The sequence below is a fragment of the Diabrotica undecimpunctata genome, chromosome 7 (assembly GCF_040954645.1).
Source record: "Diabrotica undecimpunctata isolate CICGRU chromosome 7, icDiaUnde3, whole genome shotgun sequence".
NCBI lineage: Eukaryota > Metazoa > Arthropoda > Insecta > Coleoptera > Chrysomelidae > Diabrotica > Diabrotica undecimpunctata.
Genome location: NC_092809.1, coordinates 21272349 through 21295759, shown reverse-complemented (window position 1 = coordinate 21295759; position 23411 = coordinate 21272349). Strand labels below are relative to the sequence as shown.

At 33.8% G+C, this 23411-nt stretch overlaps 1 protein-coding gene across 1 annotated transcript in view; it reads left to right on the top strand.

Annotated features, from left to right (window-relative positions):
* Positions 1 to 408: 408 nt before the first annotated feature.
* The window catches only part of LOC140446306 (regulating synaptic membrane exocytosis protein 2-like), a 113535-nt gene continuing 90532 nt past the window's right edge, over positions 409 to 23411 (top strand). Inside the window, exons 1-3 of the mRNA XM_072538844.1 lie at positions 409 to 505; positions 12951 to 13075; positions 20364 to 20574. Coding sequence (XP_072394945.1) covers positions 409 to 505; positions 12951 to 13075; positions 20364 to 20574 — 433 coding nt within the window. The remainder of the gene's footprint in view (positions 506 to 12950; positions 13076 to 20363; positions 20575 to 23411) is intronic.

Sequence of the window (23411 nt, the reverse complement as noted above, 5' to 3'; positions counted from 1 at the left end):
AATGTTGTGGGCAGTCGCTTAAAAAATACGCCTTCATAACCATCATCATTTACTTGGCAAAGACATTAGGTAAAATATTTGGTACAACATCAACGTCTGGCTCTTCATCGTTATCGGAAAAATGAATGTCACAATAATCAATACTTTCTTGATAGGAGAGTGCTACTGATTCATCAGATGATGTTTCGTCAAAAAATTTTCCTTTTGGCAGCCCAAACTTTGGCACTTTGAAATTTGATCTTTTGATTCTTCAGTAATGCTTTCCTCTCCTTCTCTTTTTCTGCTTTCTTTATTTCTTCTTGTTGTTGTAAAAGTCGCTCCTTATTAGGTGTCGATGTTAGTAGGGTTGACTGACAAACTTTTTCTGGTTCGTTTCCTTTTCATCTTAATTTTAAGGGAAGCGAAATAATGTCTGAAGGTGCAATTACTGACTATTCTGATTTTGATGACGGCTGGGGCTCGTTCGTGCCAGTGACAGTTTCTTTTTCAATATTTGAAGAATCAGGTACAGAAATTCTGACTTCCGATTTTGATGACGGCTGGGGCTTCTTCTTCTTCTTGCTGAAACTGGATTAAAACTTGACCTTGATCGTCTGAATCTTTACCTAAATCTTGCTCTGGTACGTCCGCTGGCATAAAATCTACGTCCGAAAAAATATTTTTATCTAGTGGGTAGATTCCTGTATACCGAAAGCCCTCTCTTGCTATATCTACAGTAGCAGTTTTTGCAAATGCTGTGGAAAAGAGACCAGCCACATTTTAAGTGGAAAGCACCTATCCTGAATGGGAAATGGTCTAGCAGTCAGCGACACTCTCATAATATGCTTTTAATGGTTTAAAAAATGCCGATCGAGTGGCTATGTCTCATGGCTGCTATGTGGTGGCAGACTTAATAAATGGATAAAATTATCTTTTGCAAATGTTACGGCTTGAAAACTTGTGTGCGATACATGATTAGTTAGAATCGGAAGAACGGGGTTCTTCTCTGTTGGACACGTATGTTTTTTAAAATGCTCCAGGTACTTGATAAACGTGGGAGTGTTCGTGTAACCAGTATCAGTAACAGCCATGTCGCAGGCAGTGGGCCTGTCTTTGATTAGAAGAAGATTCATCCGTTTTCGAGCAAGTAAGAAAAATGGAGGGACATGGTGTCCAGTTGCCCTCATAGAGCAAACAGTCGTAGTTGTTTGTCCTTGTTTGGCAGCTACAGCTTTTGCTACATCCTTCTTTCCAACTGGGCAGATGGTTTAGGACTGTCTGAATGCCCGGTTCATCGACGTTATACATACGGTTGAGAGGTAACTTATATTGTTTATAGTGTTCTCCAAAATTTCAAAATACTGATCTAGGATCTAGTTGCACTGTATTGAAGCCCATGGTTCTGGCAATACTTGTTTTTCGTGATACTCGTAAAGATAGTCGGCTGCATTTCATGAAAGATCTAGTGAAGTCCCGACCAGCCATGGATGCTCAATACGGTTTCTTACATAATAGGAGTAAATTAAAAAACGCAATGACTTCAGCGTCATTCCATAAAATCGTTTGTAGAGTTCTTTGCAATACCAAACTATTTCGTTTTCTTGGTACTTGGTTAGAACTGCTTTAAATCTACCTAACGACTGGATACAATTTCCTTTTTTCAACATTTGCCGTAGTTACGCTTCATGAAATCCCACAGCTTTTACTGTCTGACGTATAGAAACACCATTATTAATAAGTTCATGAGCTTCGCACAAAATAACTTCTGTCAAAGGCTTGCACTCTGATTTTCTTTTGTAGTTTCTGGAAAACAAAAACCAAGATTTATATGAATTAAATATTTAATTTCGAAATTAGTAGAAACAAAATTAATTTATGATAATGGGGAAAAAATACGCATTCGTAGTTTTGCCCCATAACTCTCGCGTATTTTTACATTCGGCAACATTGTCAAAACCATCTGTTGAGATTTTAAGGACCTAACCTCAATCGAAAACTGTTAACATAATAACCCACAAACAAGCCAAGAAAATACCCGAATAAACTAATTCAACGAAAAATACCAGTTTGATTTTATCACAAATTAATTTTGTTATGTCAATACTACAGTTTAATGCAGTGGTCGCCAACCTGTCGATCGCGAGCTACCGGTAGCTCGCGGAGGCAATTCTGGTAGCTCTCACAACGATTTTAATTTAAAAAATACAAACTGCAAAAATCAGAGAACCTTCCGAAAATTCCACAAAAAAATCTAATTGTCATAATATTAAACATAAACAGCGGCAACGTTGCGGTGAGCGATCTGCCCCTGACGCCGTCAAGCCAGAATCGGCTATTTATAGAACCGTCCAGCCGGACCAGCGCGTTAGTGTTCGAGAACGATCTGGATTGCTTTGAACGGGATAAATACGCACGGCGCGGCGACATTGCGCTTAGTTTAAAACTGAACGCGTAACCAACGTCCAGCGGTTGGGTTAGTAGAGAACAACAAAAATAATATTATGGCAAGTAGTTGTAAGAAGGTAAAGACATACCACTTTCATTCGGAATGGGAAGAACAATACTTTTTTACAGAAGTTAAAGATAAAAATGTGTGTTTGTTATGTAATACTTCGGTCTCCGTTGCTAAAAAAGGAAATATTGAGAGACATCATAAAACTGTACATTCTAATTTTGAAAAATCATTCCCACTACATTCTGCCGCCAGAAAGGAGAAACTGAAACAGTTAAAAAAACAGTTAATTGGACAACAATCAATATTTTTAAGAACAGTCGACAAAAATAAGGCTGCAACTGAAGCATCGTACCGTGTGTCCCAGATAATTGCACAAAAAAAGAAACCTTATGAAGACGGGGAAATGATGAAACAGGCGTTTTTAGAAGCTGCTGATTGGTTATTTGCCAACTTTAGAAATAAAGACGAGATAGTTTCAGCTATAAAATCAATGCAACTTTCTGCTGATACAGTGATGAGACGTGTAGAAGTAATGAGCAATGATTTTTTTACAGTTAAGAACTGACTTAGATAAATGTGTTTATTTTTCACTTCAACTGGATGAATCAACAGATGTCGTTGACACTGCCCAGATGGCCGTGTTCGTCAGGATGGTTTTTAGTGATTTTACGATTAAAGAAGATCTTTTGAAGTTCATTCCACTGAAAGGACACACTACTGGACAGGAGCTGTTTTCTCATGTAAAAAATATTATTTCTTCCGAGAAAGTTCCAATATCGAAAATGGTAGGCTTGACAACCGATGGCGCTCCAGCTAGGGTAGGTTGTGATAAGGGTCTGGTGGCGTTATGTCGTAAAGATGAAACTTTTCCGCAATTTCTCTGTTACCACTGCATTATCCATCAGCAAGCATTATGTGGAAATTTCCTGAAACTAAGCAACGTTATGAAACTGGTGGTAAAAATTGTGAACAAGATTAGAGCTCAAGCGTTACAAAGAAGATTATTCAAAACCTTGGCCGATGAAGTTGACTGTCAATACGGGGACCTACTCCTTCACTCTGAAGTCCGATGGTTAAGTAGAGGACGGGTGCTAAAACGTTTTAATGATGTCCTATCTGGCATAGTTCAATTTTTCAAACAACGCGATGAACCGACTCCGGAATTAGAAAATTCAATCTGGCTTAGAGATTTTGGTTTTCTCGTGGACATTACAGAGAAATTCAACGAACTTAATTTGCAGCTTCAGGGGAGAGACAAAGAACTAGCGCAAATGATTTCTGATATAAAAGCTTCTATCAAAAAGCTGGAGTTTTGGGAACAAAACCTAATTAACAGCGATTCCAAGCATTTTCCTATTCTTTCAGAAAAACTATCTCAAAATCCATTAGAACCCTATGACAACAAATATCATCGTAAAGGATTTCAATGAAATCGCTTTAGTAGCGCAGTTTGTTGTTTCACCCTTTATGGAAATTGATATCTAGCAGTTTGCAGCTTGTGTTATGCAGAACTTTGGCGAAGACATAGCTGCAACAGAAATGGAAGTCATTGAGTTTCAAAATGATTAGCCTTAAAATCGTTAGTCTCAAGTACTGAATGTATCTGGCCTATTGTAAATAAAGAAAAATATTCAGTTCTATGCCGTGTTGCCTTGAAAGTGAAAGCATTATTCAGTTCAACCTATTTGTGTGAATCTTCTTTTTCCAATATGACGTTTATTAAGAACAAATATCGCAATCGACTTACAGATGAACATTTGGATAATTGTATTCGAATGGCTGCATCAAATTATATTGCAAACATTAAAAAAATTATCGATGAGTCTGAGTGTCAGCCTTCTCATTGAACGTGCTTTTTTATTTTTCAATGTTTATGTTTATGATAGTGCGTTACTTTTTTGTTGTTATTATTAACTATTTTTAAATCATACGTGACATGCCGTTGTGGCTGGATAAAAGTTTGTGTTTATTTTTTAAATACCTTCGTTTGATAGGTAGGAATGTAGCTATGAACAAGTACGTACTAGTAATATTAGTTATTTTGTTATTAGTTTATTATTAGTACCTATGTATTATGTATTACCAGTTAAACAGTAAAATAAATACATATAATGATAGATTAACCGTGAATTATTTCATTTACGTTGCGTTACGTGGCTTCCGTGTGGGTAGCTCGCTGTTTATTCCAAAATTAACAAAGTAGCTCAACACATTGAAGAGGTTGGCGACCACTGGTTTAATGTAACAAATTATATTTACCCATCGAGTTAGAATCTATGGAGAAGCTATGAGCATATTAACGTATGTACTAAAAACGGCGTAGGTAAGCGTGGCTAACTGTGATATCAATATGGCGGTGGGATCATGGCCGGACTCAATAATATTAAAACTACTATAAAAATATGACTAGTTATTCAGAAGATTTAATCATAATCTAAAAAAGTGCAATACATTTTTAATAAAGTATGATTTATTTATCCCGCGGTAAACACTAAAAACACGATATATTATACATAAAGATAAATTAATACAGTCAAATACTATTAATTTATTCTCTGAAGTACGAGCCATTACTTTGTTTACATATTTGTATACTAACCTGTAGAACGTTATTCCTGAAGATTTTTTATTAACAATGCTTCTGCCACTGCAACTACGTTGAGAACAAGAAACCATTATTATGCACTATCACAATATATTACAGTTTCTATAAAAGTATTATAAAACTAAAAATATTCGAAAAACAACAAACGTAAATATACATAATACGATCTGTCAAAAGTGGCAAAACAATATGGCCGAAGTGAGGTCGTTTTTAGTCACGTGATGCCCTCTCCATAGATTCTAACTCGATGTACCTATTTACCTCATAGTTTGTAAACAACGCCTTGAATCAGCTTTAAACTTGGAACAACACATATGGCACACTGTTGCCAAACGTTTGTAACTAAAATCGGTTCAAACTGCACATTAGCGGCCAATTTAAATGACGTTCGTTGTTTTGTCCCGTGCGGGTTTTGACCACCAACTACCCTATCAGTTAAATACATAAGTATGACCTCTAGGATTAAAAATTTGTTCTGGTTTAAATCTCATACGTACAGCTTGTAAAAAGTAATTTTAAGATGTGTAATTAATTATTAATAAACTAAATAACAACGATGTTTCGACACCAAGACATTTAATACTAATATATAAGCATTTTTTTATAATATCATCATTAGTTTCAAACCTGCGAAAGCGACCCTGTACTCGTTTAAAAGAATAAAATCGGCCTAAAAAAAGAGTATATCACTATAATAACTATAAATGACTATGACATAAGCTTAATTTATAGTTTCTTATAGTTATTTCCAAAATTGAACAGAGAATAAAAAAATATCATTTGTATTATCGCAGTTACTTTAATCCCGTAAATTTAAAAGCAACAAACCAGATTTTCCAAAAAATATTTTAACTTATCATGTTAAAAGTTTTTTAAAACTTAATGGAAAGTTGTATATAAAAGGAATTTCACAATGGCGAAGATGGCACTGCGTGTATACAGCTTTATATTAACAATAATGTGTGTAATAATTTTTCCGAAAGTTTAAAAGCATTAAAAAATTTGTGTACGCTTCCTCTGACTACCTTCGAAAACGAGTGTGGGTTTTCAACCCTAAAAAGAAGAACTTTTTGTAGAAACACCTTGACCCAAGAACGGTCGTGTGCTTTATCTTATCTACGCTAAGCGTAGGAAACAATAAGTAAACATTAAAAACTTTAATAAAAAAATATTAAATTTAAAATTTTAATACAGATTATATATATATATATATATATATATATATATATATATATATATATATATATATATATTTATATATATAATATATGTATATATTATATATATATATATATATATATATATATATATATATATATATATATATATATACCCTAAGATACCCTGGTTAGCTACCTTGCTGGTCAACCAAAAAAAGCGCAAGCGTATATAAAAATTAAATAATTTCTTGGTTTTAGTAGAATCAACCCTAAGGCTTTGGATAATAATGCTGAGATTTTATGTTTATAGATCAGAGGTCTCACTAAAATTGATAATTTTACGGCCTTTAAAAGGTGGTGTTTCATGGCTGACAGAACCAAATGTACAGTATTTCCAGAAAATGAAAAAAACAAATGGAGCCAAGGCAGGAAAAGAACATCCTGACTCAAGAACTTACGAGATTGGTTTGGACTTGCAACAATTGAACTGTTTAGAATCTATTTTTCTATCTATCTAATTAGCCTTCCGATCCATCTTTGGACATAGGCCTCCCCAATTCTTTTCCATTCTTCTCTGTCTGTCGCTACAGTCATCCACCTAGAGCCCACGTGCTTCTTGATATCATCTGCCCATCTCATTTGTGCCTTCCTCTGCTTCGTTTATATTCCCACGGTCTCCAACTTATAGGAATTTTATTCCAACTGTCTTCTTTTTATCTTATATTGTGTTCGGCAAATCTGCATTTTAATTTTGCAACTTCTTGTCTAACATCCCTCACTTTTGTTTTTTTTCTTATCCACTCGTTTCTCTTTTTATCCATTAGTCTTATGTGCAACATTTGTCTTTCCATTGCTCTTTGGGTTTTTATGACTTTGTCCATGTTTGCTTTTGTAAATGTCCACGTTTGGGAACCATAAGTGAGAACAGGGAGTACTCATTGATTGTATACTTTGGTCTTAAGATGTTGTGGATATCTTTTGTTTTTAAGAATGTAGCTCAGTTTGCCAAATGTCACCCATGCCAGTCTAACTCGTCTTTTTATCTTTGCTGTTTGGTTTTCTTTCTTAAGTTTTATAGTTTGACCCAGATATATATATATATATATATATATATATATATATATATATATATATATATATATATATATATATATATATATATATATATATATATATATATAATCCTGAACTTGTTCTATTTCATCTTGTCCGATCCTCATTGTGATGTCTTCATCTGTATTTGTTATGATTTTGGTCTTGCTGTAATTCATATTAAGGCCTGTCTTCCCAGCTTCTACGTTCAGTTCCTTCATTATTTCAAATAATTCTTCTTTTTTTATCGGTTATTAATGCGATATCATCAGCGTACCTTAGATGGTTCAAGCGTTGTCCACAAATTTTTATACCCTTTTCTTCCCATTATAATCTTTTAAAAATATCTTCCAGAGCCTGATTGAAAAGTTTCGGTGATATTGCGCACCCTGTCTCACGCCTCTATTTATTTGTATTGATTTTGTTCCTTTATATAATTTTAATTGTTTTGGCTTCCTTATATATATTGGCTATTAGTTCCATATATCTGTGGTCAATTCTGCTGTTAATCAAAGAACTTTTCACTGCCCAATGTTCGACACTGTCGAAAACCTTTTCGAAATCTATGAACGCTATATATAGAGGAATGTGGTATTCATTTTCTCGTTCTATAAGTATTTTCATACTTAGTGAATGGTTACTTGTGCTGAATCCCTTTCTAAAACCAGCTTGTTCTTTGAACTGGTATCCGTCGAATTTTGTCGTCAATCTATTGGTTAAAATTTATGTTAGGAGTTTATACATTACATTGAGGAGTGTTATAGGACGGTAGTTTTTTTATATCTGCTTTATCCCCTTTCTTGTGTAGGATAATGGTTACGGATTCCTTCCAGTTGTTTGGGATTCTTTTTTCTTTTAATATCTTGGTAAAAAGGGAATGACGAGTATTAATTACCATTTTTCCATCATAATTCAGCATATCTGCAGTTATTCCATCTTTTCCAGACTATTTGTTGTTTTTCATTTCTTTCAATGCCTTCTTTATTTTTGATTTGCTTATTTCTGGCTGTAGCTCTGAGTTGACATTTTTTTATTTTAGCCTTAAGTTGGTTTTTAATTTCTTCTGGTGGTTCCTTTTTTGTTTTATATAATTCTGAGTAGAAATGGTGGATTATATTTATGATTATATATATATATATATATATATATATATATATATATATATTATATTTATGATGTCATCTTTAATGTTTGTTTCTACTCCGTTTACATATTTTATTTTGTTTATTTCACACTTACCTAATTTCGGTCTTAAACATTTCATATTTTTTTGTTCTAATTTACTTCTTCTATTTTTATTTCTTGTTCTTTTTTTCTTATTTTCTTTTATCATTCTGATTATTGTTTTGTTGATTTCTACATATTCTATAGATTTCCTTATGCCTTCTTCTTTCAGCTTCCTTCTTTTATCCATAAGCTTCTTTGTTTCTGTTGATATATAGTTGTTCTTTTTTAGATCCTTTTTTGCTATTTCCTCTCCACTTGCTGTAAGTATGTTGTTTATTTCGTCTATATCTTTATCATCACTGTCTTACTCAATTTTTGGGTAAGTTGTTCTTTTAATAGGTCTTTGTATATCTCTTTATATTGCCCTAGTTTGTTTTTATCTATTAGATCCCAGTTTCTAAAGAAAAATAATTAGAAACTGGGATCTAGTTTAGAATAGCGGTATATATTTCCTCCTATAGATTTCCAACCTCCTATTGGAAGACAAAACCTAAAGAAGAAGATCTAATATAAAACTAGAGCATTATATAAATAAAAGCATGGCATCCTTAAATTAACTAGAGGAAGTTGCAGAAAAGAAGTTATTTCAATCAATAGTTTGTGGTTTTTCATACGTTTTTCATACAAATGGATGTATAGTATGTAAAACTTGTATATGCATCTTTGTATTATATTAAACATTATATTTAATATATTTTCTTCAAAAGACAATTAGTTTATTATTAGTTATGGGGTAAATAAAATAAACCATTCGTAAATGTCATAAATTTCCTTCGTATTAGAGACAAGCGATTAACCTAAATTGGTATTTAATGTTTGTAATAATACAATGAAATAGAACTAAAATATTACGTTCATTATCGACCAAAATTATTATATTGATTTTTAATATGTATTGATTCAGAAGAAAATAGGTATTATTTGATTAAATCTAATGTTAATTAAGAATCATTTAATCTTGTGGATAATGGAATATAACACATATCTATTTGTATATATTTCTGAATAAAATATTCAATACGCTCTATCTTGTCGTCTTTCTGAGTGTGTGACACAAAGGCAACTATTGACGTCAAAAATCTGTCGATTGGTAAAAACAAAACAAATCATTTAGTTAGTAGTTTTCAGCGATTTGATAGTGGTTGCACTATTACCTGCTAAAAAATACCCCTAAGATCAAGATTTTTTTACGATATTTTAATGGTTACTATTCGGAACTGGGACGACTCCAAAAACCACACATCATTAAAATCAGTTAAGCCGTTCTCTAGTTGTAAATAGTATACCTAACACGATTTAGGTGCTTAACACGGTGCAGCTTAAGTGTACTCAGACCTTGAAGTAGACCAGCAGTAACAACAAAGACATATTTAGCCTACAATTCTTCTGTCACACAAAAATAGCAATCAAGGCACCAAAGTAAAATATATTGCACTAAACCGCACTACTGTCTCAAATGTAGATGGCAACATAATACAGAAGATTGTAAAAACCCTAGAAACACCCCAGCTAAGTGTGCATTATGCAAACAAGATCACCCTGCTAGCTATAAGTGCCCTTTAGTCTACACGGAACTAGAGGAAAACAGACATATGCCAAAAAACAGAAAACCAAGAGCTTTAAAGAACAACATTTAACAGCCCTCATGTATGTACTGAAACAATTTACACCACTTTACAAAACCATCAAAGAAACCTATGCAAACCAACTACGAATTAGAACCTAAAACTAATATAGGACAACAACTAATAACATTCCTAAACGAGCTCAAAAACATGTTCTCGCAACTCATGAGTCAAATAGTATGATATTTATAGCCGAGGGAGACTGGAATGCGAAACACAAACACTGGAGCTCAAGACTTACAACAACATAAGGTCATAATCTTCTAAAAGCAATGACCGACTAAAACTATGATTGTCACAACAACGAAATCCCTACGTACTGGCCGAGTGACCCCAGAAAAATTCCAGATCTAGTAGACTACTGCATAAGCAAAGGAGTGTCTAGAAACAACTGTCTAATAGAATCCAGCTATGATCTCTCATCGGATCATTGTCCGGTTATTATGAGCCTGAGTACCACAGTTATAAACAACCCACCCCCTCCATGACTCACGTCAATACGTCAATATTTCACCACACTTGTGTAAAAAGCGGCATGGCAATCTACACCACCAACTTAACGCAAACCAACACATACCACAAATTTTCCCCTGCACATTCGCCAACTCATTGCTAAGTCATGCTAGAAGAACCTGGCAAAGATCTAGAAACAACACAGATCTATATAAATTGAATAGACTACGTATGCAACTTGGAGCGGTCATAGTCAACAAAATGGCGAATGGTCCTGTTTCAACAAAGAAAAAGCGGACGTCTTTGTTGAACATCTTAAACACGTATTTCAAACAGACCCTGATCAAGAAATGAAAGAACCAATTAGCGCAGCATGTCAAATGTCCCTCCCGATTAAAAGTTTTACTCCTATAGAAGTCAAGAAAAAAATAAACAAACTCAACTCACGAAAGGCCCTAGGTTATGATTTAATATCGGCAGAAGTACTAAAACAACTTCCTTGCAAAATCATTACTTTGCTAACAGTTATATTTAACCGCATGCTAAGCTTATCATACTTTCCAAGAATATGGACTTTTGCTGAAATCATTATGATCCTTAAGCCAGGAAAAGAGCTCAATGAAGTAACATTTTATCGACCCATCAGCCTACTTCCAACCGTAAGCAAATTTTTTGAAAGATTGCTGCTACAAAGGATATACGCAGATCGTGAATTCCTAATTTTTCTACCAAAACATCAGTTTGGCTTTCGGGAAAATCACTCCACTATTCAACAAGTCCATTGAATGATAAATGAAATATCAAAAATCTTAAAGAAAACAAATACGGCAACGCTATCGTATTTCTAGACATCTCACAAGCGTTTGCCAAAGTCTGGCACAAGGTTTGCTTTACAAAGTATAAAAAAGCACGATCCAGCAACTATTTCCTTCTACTCACATCCTACATCAAATAGATATTCTCTGTAAAATTCAATGACTAAAATCCAACCTCCTATCAACTCCGGAGTCCCGCAGGTAGTGTTCTAGGACCGCTGCTTTTCTTACTCTATGCAGCCGATATACCAGATCAGAGACTAATAATATTACAATCGCTTCCTTTGCTGACAACGTAGAAATACTTGCTGTAAATGAAAATCCCATAGAAGCCTCACAAAACCTGCAACATCATCTGAACATACTCAGTAATTGGTATACAAAATGAAGAACAAAAGTAAACAAAACAAAATCAACTCAAATAACATTTACCAATCGCCAAAACATATGCCCACCTGTAAGAATGAAAAATGTAAGAATATCAACAGTAACAGACGGTAGATACCTTGGCCAACATCTTGACCAACGTCTCACTTGGAAGAAACATATCCAGACCAAAAAAAGACAGCTTAACTTAAAATTCCGGCCAATGTATTGGCTCCTTTGAATATCATTCAAAGATTCCAGTTTAAAGTACTAAGATGTATAGTGGAAGGTATGTAAGTAATCAAACATTTAACTACGACTTTAAGAGTCCTTTCATCAGAGAAGAAATCTATCTAGCTACAGAGTTAAAAAGTGAACGTACCATTCACCATGAAAATGAGCTAGTAAGGGAATTATTCCACAATGGTCCATCCACAAGAAGACTAGATAGAACCTGCCTCCAAGACCTACTTTAAAAGTAAACCAAAATAGAATAAGGTGAGCCGTCATTGGATGTGTCTCCTTCACGTCCAAAACCAGTAACACATTTACTTAATACTCTGTAATGATGTAGATTATAAATAAACATAATTATAAAAAAAATTGTCGTAAGAGATACGAAAAGAAATTATTGTGTATAAGGTTGAAGCATAGATGGAACCACACTTTACACAAAATATTTTCAAATATACAGAGTCAGCCATATTGGTAGGGTAAACAAATTTATGTTTTTTTTTAATGGAGTATCCTATATATATTTACAATTTTTGAACTATTCTCATTTTTATCGTTTTTTAATATTAGGATCTGCAATGTTTTACGGGGTAGTTTAAAAGAAAATTACATTTTTTTTTTATTAATTTCGTAAAAAATCTATTCATATTCAAACGATTTTTAATATAGTCTAATATTGTCCAAAAATTATGAATGTAAATTATTTACTTTTGGTATATAACTATTTTAAGTTAAGTGTGGAGAAGAAATAACATTATTCTACGTACATTGCATGTATATTATAGATATTTATCTTGCCTCTTAAAAAGTACACGCGATATTTAAAATACGAACAAATTTGTTTCAAAACTAAGAAAAAACATATGTTTCCGAACAATATACCATCATTAGATCCATTCGTATTCCTACCCTAACCTCACTTTTGTGTTTCTATTACAGCTCGTGGTTTCGGAATGCGTGTTGTGGGAGGAAAAACAGCTCCCGATGGTCGTCTTTTCGCCTATATTGTCTGGACGGTCCCTGGCGGGCCAGCTGAAAAGGGAGGATTGCAACAGGGTGACAAGGTATGTTTTTAGATTATATCTAAATGTTATACATGGATTATAATACATATGGGTTTGAATTATGCAAAAGGTATTAAAAGGGATATTCAGAGAATGTTTGCTTTTACCTTTAATTTTACACCCAAAGGCTACTACCTACATATAAAATGATATGTAAGTGTTATCTTATTTAAATAAGGATTTAATAATAATAAAATTCAGTGTCAAAATTTCATCAACGAGTAAATATATGTTTAAAAATTTTAAATGAATAAATAAATAGTCATAACGGAAGCAAAATATTAAAATTTCAACTTTATTTATTTTATTCTTATCATAAATCGTTAAAGATTTGGTAGAAAGAACATTAAACGATATGTGATTAAGGCAGTCGTTAAATTGGGAGAGAAAACATTGCCATAGCTGTAAAAGATAAATAAAGAAGAAAGGTAATGCATAATAAGAAAACATAAAAAAATTACAAAAGGTCGAATGTACAAAAAGAATGACTGAACAGTAGAATAGAAGAAAACGCAGAGAAAAATATAGAAAAAAACAATAGGGGCTACATGCCGGAGCAAGTCAATAAATGTGAGATCCCTAAAGATTATAATAGACGGAGAGAAGGTTAAAAATCTAATCGAACAGAATGAAAACTAGATCAATCAATAAATTAGAGAAGAGCATATAGAAAAACCAATATTATGGTGGAATTGTAACTGCGGACAATGATTTGGATAAAAAGTGTACAAACAGGAATGTTCAATATAATAAGTAAATTTAAAACGAGTGCCTTGAAACAACTAGGGAGAGTGAAAAATAAATGAAAAAAAAATATAATTTTCTTTCTTTTTTCATTTCATAACATAATTACAACAAATGCTGGAATGGAGTGGCCTATTGTTGTACGATATACAAGGTAGATTGTTTATCTATTAAAGATAACCAATTCCATTCAAATGATAATGAGTTTGTAATGGGATGTAGATCAACAATACAATAAAATAAAGTGGTAAAAACTGTACTGATACGTGTTTCGAGATTCTGGAGTATTTGATGTTTTGTACTTCGTGTAGGCCTCTCGTTTCTCTTTTACATAATAATTTGTTGCCAAAAACCAAATAGACTGTAAAGACGTGTCAACTTTCTTAGCAACCAGACAGTAAGTTCGTAGTTACCATTGGATATTAGGTCAATATTAAATATTTGTTGTGTCACATCGATTTAGAAGTCTGCACTGGTGTCTTTTTGAGAAATATTACTCTAATAGAAATAATTTGAAATTACGATGGTGTTGTCAAAAAACAGCGAATAGAAGTTTTGATGATCTTATGTTACGGCGATCATAAAAGCAGTATGGCAAAAGTATGCGATACCTTTAATGAAAAATATCATGATCAAGTACTAATAAGTAAAGCGACGGTAAGCAAAATATTGCGTAATATAATGATATTGACAACGTTAGAGATAAGCTCAAGAGTGACAGACCCACTGTTTTGGATGACAATCAAATAAATATATTACTTGAAGTTGAAGAAAATCCCCATTCTTCATTTACAACTTTATCAACTAAGGATGAGATCTGTCGTGCTACTGTTCATAAAATTCTAAAAAGAAGGCCAAATTACATCCATATAAAATTAAACTTATATAAGAACTTAATGAAGACGACTGTTGCAAAAATATGCAAGAATTGTGTAATCTAAATAATGAATAATTGAAAAATAGTTAATAGGCAAGTTTATACCCAATATCCCCAAAAAGTAAGTGTATGGGCTGGGATTGTTAAGAATGCCATCGTATTTTTTTGACGATACTTAACAAAAAATTAAGCCACAACACAAAACATCTTCTAGAGGAAAGAAGAAAACTTAGGAAAAATCAGGATCATAACCAAAATGAACTAAGAATTTTGAATAAGAAAATTAAAAAGGAAGTTAGAAAAGATTTGAGACGATACAATACGATGGAAATAACTAGAGTAATAGAAGAAAACAAAAGCTTAAAAGTACTCAGACAGAGCATATTCATTGGAAGAAAAAACTTCCACAAATTAAGAAATGAACAGGGGCAAATCATTGAGGATAGAGTTCAAATTATAAATACGATAGAGAGTTTTTATAGACAACTATACAATGAACAGCAATGTAACCGGAGTGGATCATTACCAAAAATAATCAATCAGAAATCTGAAATTTTACCGGACGTAACACCCAATGAAGTTCGAAGGTCAGTGCAAGAAATGAAAAACAATAAGTCCCCCGGAGGCGATGAAATAGTGGCAGATGCCTTGAAAGTGGCTGGAAAAAGATTATGGCAGGTCCTTGCCAAACTATTCACTAGATGTTTGCAGGAAGCAATAACACCAACCCAGTGGTATAACGCAGAAATTATCATACTTCATAAAAAAGTGGATGCTACCGACCTCAGAAATTACAGGCCCATGAGTCTACTTTCACATATTTATAAACTATTTACAAAAATAATTACGAAACGACTAGAAAATAAATTGGAATTTTATCAGCCCATAGAACAGGCGGGTTTTAGAAAAGGCTGTGGAACAAACGATCACCTACTGGTAATAAAAAATCTTATAGAAAAATGCACTGATTATAATAAACCACTAGCTTTAATATTTGTCGACTATGAAAAGGCATTCGACACCGTAAATCAACAAAAAATGTTGGAAGCCTTGACAGAATGCCGAATTGACTATCGGTATATAAATATAATTAAACAAATATACCAAAACGCAACAGCCAGTGTTAGAGTGGGTGATCGTCAAACCCAGAAATTCCCGATACAACGTGGAGTACGCCAGGGGGACACCATATCGCCGAAACTGTTCACTTTTTGTGTGTTTTGCCCCGAAAAGGGCAAAACTGACCGACAAGAGCATAAACATAAACGGAGAAAAGCTTAGCCATCTAAGGTTTGCAGATGATATTGTACTAATAGCTGATAGGATAGATGAGGCCAAAGAACTTTTAAATCAGCTCTACCTTTCCTCGCTAGAAGGAGGATTGAAAATAAATATATCTAAAACCCAGATGATGACAAATCTTGTAGTCAGCGAAGATATATGCGTAGGAACAAGATCCATAGACCAGGTAATGGCCTATAAATACCTAGGTCATGAGATTCGCATAGGAAAAGATAACCAAACCGTTGAGCTTCTCCGTCGTATAAGACTGACTTGGGCAGCCTTCGGCAAGCTGAACCATATTTTCAAATCGTCTGATATACAAATATGCCTTAAAAGAAAAACGTTTAATCAGTGTGTTTTGCCAGTGTTAACTTACGGTGCGGAAACGTTGACCATGACAAGGAGAACAGTTCAAAAGATCCATGTGTGTCAAAGGGTGATGGAGCGTGCTATGTTGGGCGTTTCACTACGAGACAAGATCCCAAATCGCCAGCTACGACAAAGAACAGAAGTGGCTGATGCAGTAGAGAGAGTAGCAATACTGAAATGAAACTGGGCAGGTCACGTGGCTCGAATGACAGATAATAGATGGACAAAGCGGATACTAGAATGGAGACCAAGAGATGATGACTACCGAAGCAGAGGTCGTCCACCAACACATTGGACTGACGATCTAAAACGTTGTCATAGGAATTGGTTGCAAGAGGCACAAGATCGAAATAGATGGAAAAGTATGAGGGAGATCTATGTCCAGCAGTGGATAAGCGAAAATTGAATGATGATGATGATGATGATGATGATGTGACGGATGACAGGTATGACGTTCCAAACCTACGTAGTTCCTCTTTTAACCGCAACATTTCCAGATATCAATAATCCTGGTCAAATAGATACGACCATTTGGTTTTATCAGAATGAAGCAAGTCCACATTATGCTGTAGTGGTTAGAAATTTTCTAAATGCAACTTTTTCAATCACTGGATTGAAGGACGCGGTCACATTGGTGTACTACTCCTCCAGTTTTCTAAGCATATAAGTAGTCTATATTGGAATGCCCATATTGCAGCATTTTCTTCTCCACACTGAGAGCGCCTCATAAAGCTGCTTCCTTGACTTTATTTATTATCTCTTGTCTCAGATTTTGTAGTAAAATTGATCCATAACAGTCTAGTAAGCAATAGTTAAGCATAACTTAAGCATTATGCTTTTCTTTATTGGCTTTAACAAGTTATAATTCATTTCTAGAAACATGTATCATACTCTCAGAATAATAGTAATATTGAAGAAGTTAATTCAATTAATTAAAAGATCACTGAAAAAAAAACAGATATAGAGTAGCTACTGAGGAAGATAGCTTGTCAGAAAAATGCTTTTAGGTTTTTAAAGAGATTAATACAAGGAGATTAACTAACAAACTTTGAGACTAAGTGGCACTATATCGGTAAAATATTCTTTATCATTTTAATTACCCTTACTTTTTAAAACATTTCGTTTTTTTAATTAATAAAAGAATCTTATCCTAGGACAATAAAATGTCGCGAAAATTTGCAGCTAAGAATATTATATTTTTAAACGTTGAAAGATATTGGTGTAAAGAAAATACAAATTGATTTTATGTAACGTTCTATAACATGTTATTTTTAGGTTGACATGTTTTCTTTGCCGTTCAGCCGGCTTTCTTTTCTTTTTTCGGTATTTTAAATATAAATATAAGTTTATAGATTTTTCTTCAAAAAGGCTTCAAATAGAAAAATCGTTTTGTACATTTTTACATTGTATTTTATTTATGTGTGGCGTAGAAGGGAATATATTTTAGGGGATAATCAATTTACTTTTTTCTCCATCACTAACGATAGCTGTGAAAATAAGTAATGAGGCGTCGATTATTGAATTCTTAAGAATTCGGATACTACTTTCCTCTAATCTTGTGATTTTTTCCTTCTCAATCGTCTTCAGACAAAATCCTTGCCAATTTAAGTCGAATTAGTAGTAGTAGAGACAAGTAAGATTCATAACGCAATTAAGGAGATAGATAGACTATTAGTACACATAAAGTGGATAGGTAAAATGAGATTGACGGCTTCTGGGCAATGTACAATTAGAACATAATATTTATCACTGATATTATTCAAGTAACCTCAACAGAAGGTACGAAAATGGAGTAGGTATAATCTTAACGTATAGAATGAGAATGTTGTTTGACGGTCCATACTGACCAAACATTTTTTTGTAGGAATTCATTTAAAAGGTTTATAAATATGATATAAAATTACTAGTTTCTTCAAAAATCATATAGTTTTTGACAAAAATATAAAAAAAAAATGGTGGACAACAACATCAAACCGTCAACCCAAGTCCTGCGCTGTGGCCGCTATGGACATGCGTGGCTGAAACAACCTGATGGGCAACACGTTTACTGTATGTGTTAGTGTCAGCCATCGCGTCGTGTTTTTGTAAATGCAATTGAGTATTTATGTGGTGAACGAAAATAATGTCGTATGAGAAAGAACAGAAAGGACTACAAAACTGTGGAATGAAATACTTTCTGAAGAATCTGACTTTTCACCAGACGTGTCTGAATATTAACCAAGTGATTTAGATTCAGCTAGTTATGATAAGCCAATATCTCCAAAGAAACGTCTAAGATTATTGGATTCACATTTTAAAACACAAGATATGACTTTGAAATCCACCAGTTCTCAACAGCCGATAGCAGAAGAGTTTTGTTTAAGAGAAATTGAACAGACGTCCAATGTAGCAGAAGCGGATCTGTCAGAACAGTATTTTTTTCCTGATAATGTACAACAGATGTCAAACCTTAATGCTAATACATGTGATATTGAAAAGTATATAGACGATGTTATTGAGTAAAATACAGTTTTTCTGAGGACAATAATACTACGATTAATGTAGAAATGTTACAGTCAACCGAATGGGAACTTGTTACCGAAAATAATTTGAAAAACTTTGTATTTTCAGGGGAAAATCCAGAGATCCGAAGTTCTATATTTGATAAATATAATATGACTCCATACGACTTTTATAAACTTGTGATTACGTGCCCATTTCTATTTAAATGGGCCACAGATTTATCCAGCTTACACAATCGAGTACCTTTTGATAGTCAACGAAGCATTTAATCATAGGTTGTTGAAATTCTCTAGACTTTTCAATGAGTTGTCTCAGGTTCAGGATTTGTTCCTGTGTACCTTTAGCTTTACAATCCCCGCTTGTTCCTGAGGTATTGGGTAATGTAGATGGGTTTTTAATCTGTTTTTGATGATATGCAACAAGATTTCACTAACATGTGTTATTAGTGACAGTGTACGATAGTTTTCACATCTGGCAGTATTTCGCTTTTGGTGTAGCGGGATATACATTGAGGTTCATCAATCAGATTTTCCTAAATTCCAAACAACCACACAGGTAGAATAGATGATATGTAATCCTATGTTACCTAGTGACTGTAGTATTTCACCTGGTATTGAATCAATGCCTGGGGATTTATTTCTCTTTAGCGATTTAATTGCATCTTTGACTTCAGCGAGAAAGACAGTAGGGTAGTCAGAGGGCCATCGATTTTCTGCTAGTACCTCGTTATTTTTATAGCTCGCCACAGTAGTTTTGCCATGTTTAGAATGTATTACCTTCCTTATCTATTATAGACCACGTTTGAGATTTAAATTCTGTGGTAAGGAGTTTAATCTTCTGAAATAAATCCCTCGGTTCATTTCGAAAACCAGGTTCCTATTCCATGTTCTGTATATATTTGAGAGATGTAATCAGCTTTGTCTTTGCGGCACTGTTTTCTGATTTCTTTTGATAACGCTCTGTATTCATCGTTTGTTCCGTATCTAGTTTTATGTTCTTTTCTGCTTTGCATCACAGTCCACGTATTATCGGATATCCACGGCTTACGGCCCGTGGAAACCGCTGCCTCAAAGTCTTTTGGAGCCTCGATTATCTTATCTTTGCGATAGATCCAAGTAATCTCAGGGTCAGGACATTTCTTAGGGGTCTTCTCTTGGGAACGTTAAAACGAAGTCGATCGTTCAATACCAAGGGTTGATGATCACTTCCACAGTCTGCGCCAGGATATGTTTGACAGTTAATGGCCGATATCTTCCATCTTGATCTTATTAGGATAGCTATGAATCGCATAGATAACAATACTACAATATTGATTAACAATTTAAGAAACTATGCCGTCAATCCTTATCGGTGTAATGATAATCTATGATTTTATATCATCAAAAACAGATTTAATGTTTCTTACAACACTGTTAATGGAAATAATATTTGCTAATTTTTTCACTAATCTTGGCAGAAAACAATTCTATAATTTTTCTATAACATATAATATTCCTGTATTTTGTTTTTTAGGTATTGGAATGGGGAGGAGTCTCATTAATTGACCGTTCTTTCGAAGAGGTTTGCGCTATAATGGATCGAACAGGAGACACTGTGGAATTGTTGGTCGAGCACGCCACTGATCTGAGAATGTGCGACCTACTGGATGATCCGATTCCGCCACCAACTACGGTTATCACGGGACGGAAGCCTTCCGAGGCAAATATTTCCGCGTTGCATATAGGTAAGTTAAGTACAGATATATTGGAATCCATTAAACCCACGCCTATACCTTCCAGGTCAAGTAAAATCACTTGCAAGATTGGAAAAAATTTAATATTGGTTGCTTATTTTTCAGTCGGTTCTATCTTGTCTTGCTTTTATACTTAAGGGTCTAAAAGTTTGAGTGAAGGAAAATGAAAAACTAAAAAGTGAAATAATCTATTTAAAGTAAAATGAAAGGGTACATAATAGGACATCCAGCGGAAGTGGCCATAATGCACTATACAATACCTAAAACTAATAATAAAATAAACCAATATCAGCGTATAGAAACGGTATAAAAAAGACTTATCAAAGACTATATCGTCGGCTGTATGCAATAGTAACACAACACAAAAACTGGTTTTTTTTCCAAACAGGGGTTTAAAGTTTGTGTGCCAATAATTTTGTCTTATTTGTTGTAAACATCTACATTTGTTATAAATACAATAAGACCTCTATTTGCAAAACAACCAATCTCCACCCTGGCACAATTGTTGTAAATCGTAATTTTTTACCGTGAATATATTTGTAAAACCTGGAGCCACAAAATTTGTTATCCATAAACCGTGATCGCTCAAAATTAGTTTTTCGTTGCTAGTTTCTTGGTTGTTATTAAAATACTCTTATAATTAAAGAAGAATATTTGGAGATTGGCTACTTTGCAACTAACAAGTGCAACAAAACAATTATAACTTGAAATTAAAAATCGACCTGTTTTTGTGTTCAAGTTCGATCAGAAACAATATTATGAAATTTATGCGTTACTTAACATAACATCCGTAACATCATCATCCAACCCTTTGCGTCCACTGCTGGACATAGGCCTCCCTCATTTTTGTTCATTGTGCTCTATCTTGAGCACTTTTCATCCAATGTCTTAACATTTTCTTGAGATCGTCAGTCCAATGAGTAGGGGGTCTTCCTCTACTTTTTTTGCTTTACGTCGAACTCCACTCAAGCAATCTCTGTGTCCACCTTTCATCCCTGATTCGGCCGACGTGTCCGGCTTAGTTCCATTTCAGTGTGGCAATTCGGGAAATTACACCGGTAACTCCTGTTCTTCTTCGTAAGTCTTCATTTCTAACTCGGTCACGAAGCGATATACTCAGCATTGACCTTTCCATTTTTCTCTGAGCTATTTGCAGCGTTTTAGAAGTTGTAACTGTCAATGTCAAAGTTTCGGCACCATAGGTCATCACAGGTAACACACATTGATCAAATGTTTTACGTTTTAAAAAAATTGGTATATCGCTTTTAAAGATGTCTTTAAGTTTTCCATGGGCTACACATGCTAGGTTTATTCTTCTTCGTAGTTTGCATATTTGGCTGTCTCTTGTGATGATTATTTCGTGTCCAAGGTATAGGGTAAAGGTGACAATGGTTGGCACCTTTCTGTCTTAGTTGGGTTTCATATATTGAAAAGAAACCGATATTGGTTTATGTGAAGTATATAATGAACGAATATGAGTGTCCAGATATTGCTTGTTAACCCTACATCATCATTTTCTATGGCTATCCTTGTTTTACACTAGAAATTTATGAATTTAACAAGGATGGACGTAGTTTATAGTGGTTGGCATGTATATTACACTGCTTGGCATCTGATGATTTAATGGTTGGCACTTGTTTTGTGGGTTGGCATATCAAGTTTTTCTTTTTGAAAAGTGCTTAAAATTAATGTCCTAATTTACCTAAAGTAATAAAAACCAAAATTTTCGCTTAATATTACATTTATTAGACGTAGGATATTACAAATTTGTGGAAAATGAATACTTTAATTAGAGTTCGGTGCACTTACTGCAGATGAATACTTTATCAAATATTTTTTTGTTGCATTTCAAGTGAAAAGTTCTTATACATTTTGAACATTTTCTTCCTTTTCTGTTTAGGTATATATTGTCACCACATTGATAACAAATTCCGTTTATTACTAGTATTTTTTAGAAATAGTCATGCCACATGACATCTGTTGAGATTTTGTATTATTTTCTCCAATAGTGTCAAAAGAACATCCAGGAGATGAACAATCAAGATTTTTTATTTCTATATGATTTGTCAACTTCTGTAAACTGCTATTTACACTTCCATCTTCTTCATTATTTTTCTGCTCATTTTCAGTTATATTCTCTGTGTTACTTTTTGATACAGCTGTAGCTGGCTTTACTAATATGTTTTGTTGGATACATACTGATTTTTTTTGGCTTCAACATTGACTTTAGTTTTTTTGTTTCTTTCTGCTAGTGTAACTTTCCTTCCTTTACTTATATTAGCCTTTTTCCTGTCTTCCTTTGCTTTTCTTCTATTTTTTTTTTCTTCTTCCTGCAGCCTTTTTTTCTGTTCTTTATTCTCTGCAATAACTTTCCATTTTTCTGATGTTATGACATATGGCAGTTTTTCTATTTGTCTTTTATTTTTCCTTAAAGGGGACGATGGCCAGTGCAGAATTTCACTAATAGGCACTACGTTCTCTATAATCACATTTTTTGGATTAAGCATATCTTTGACTAATAACTGATCAAATGTTGATTCTGTTTGAGCTGTAGAAATATTATTATCAAAGAATTCCATGGGTTTCTCAGGATTTGTTGAAATATCAGGCATGACCTCATTAAAGGTACCTAGTGCATCTCTCAATTCGGGATCAAAGCTAAAATCCAGGAAGATTTCACTAGTTTCAGTATTTGCGTTAAGTAATCTTCTATCAGACAGTGTGTCCACATCTGATTGAAGTGGCATGTCTACATTATTTATACCTGACGGACATGGTATATCTAAATCCGGTTACTTTCTATATCATATGAAGTAAGTGTGGTATTA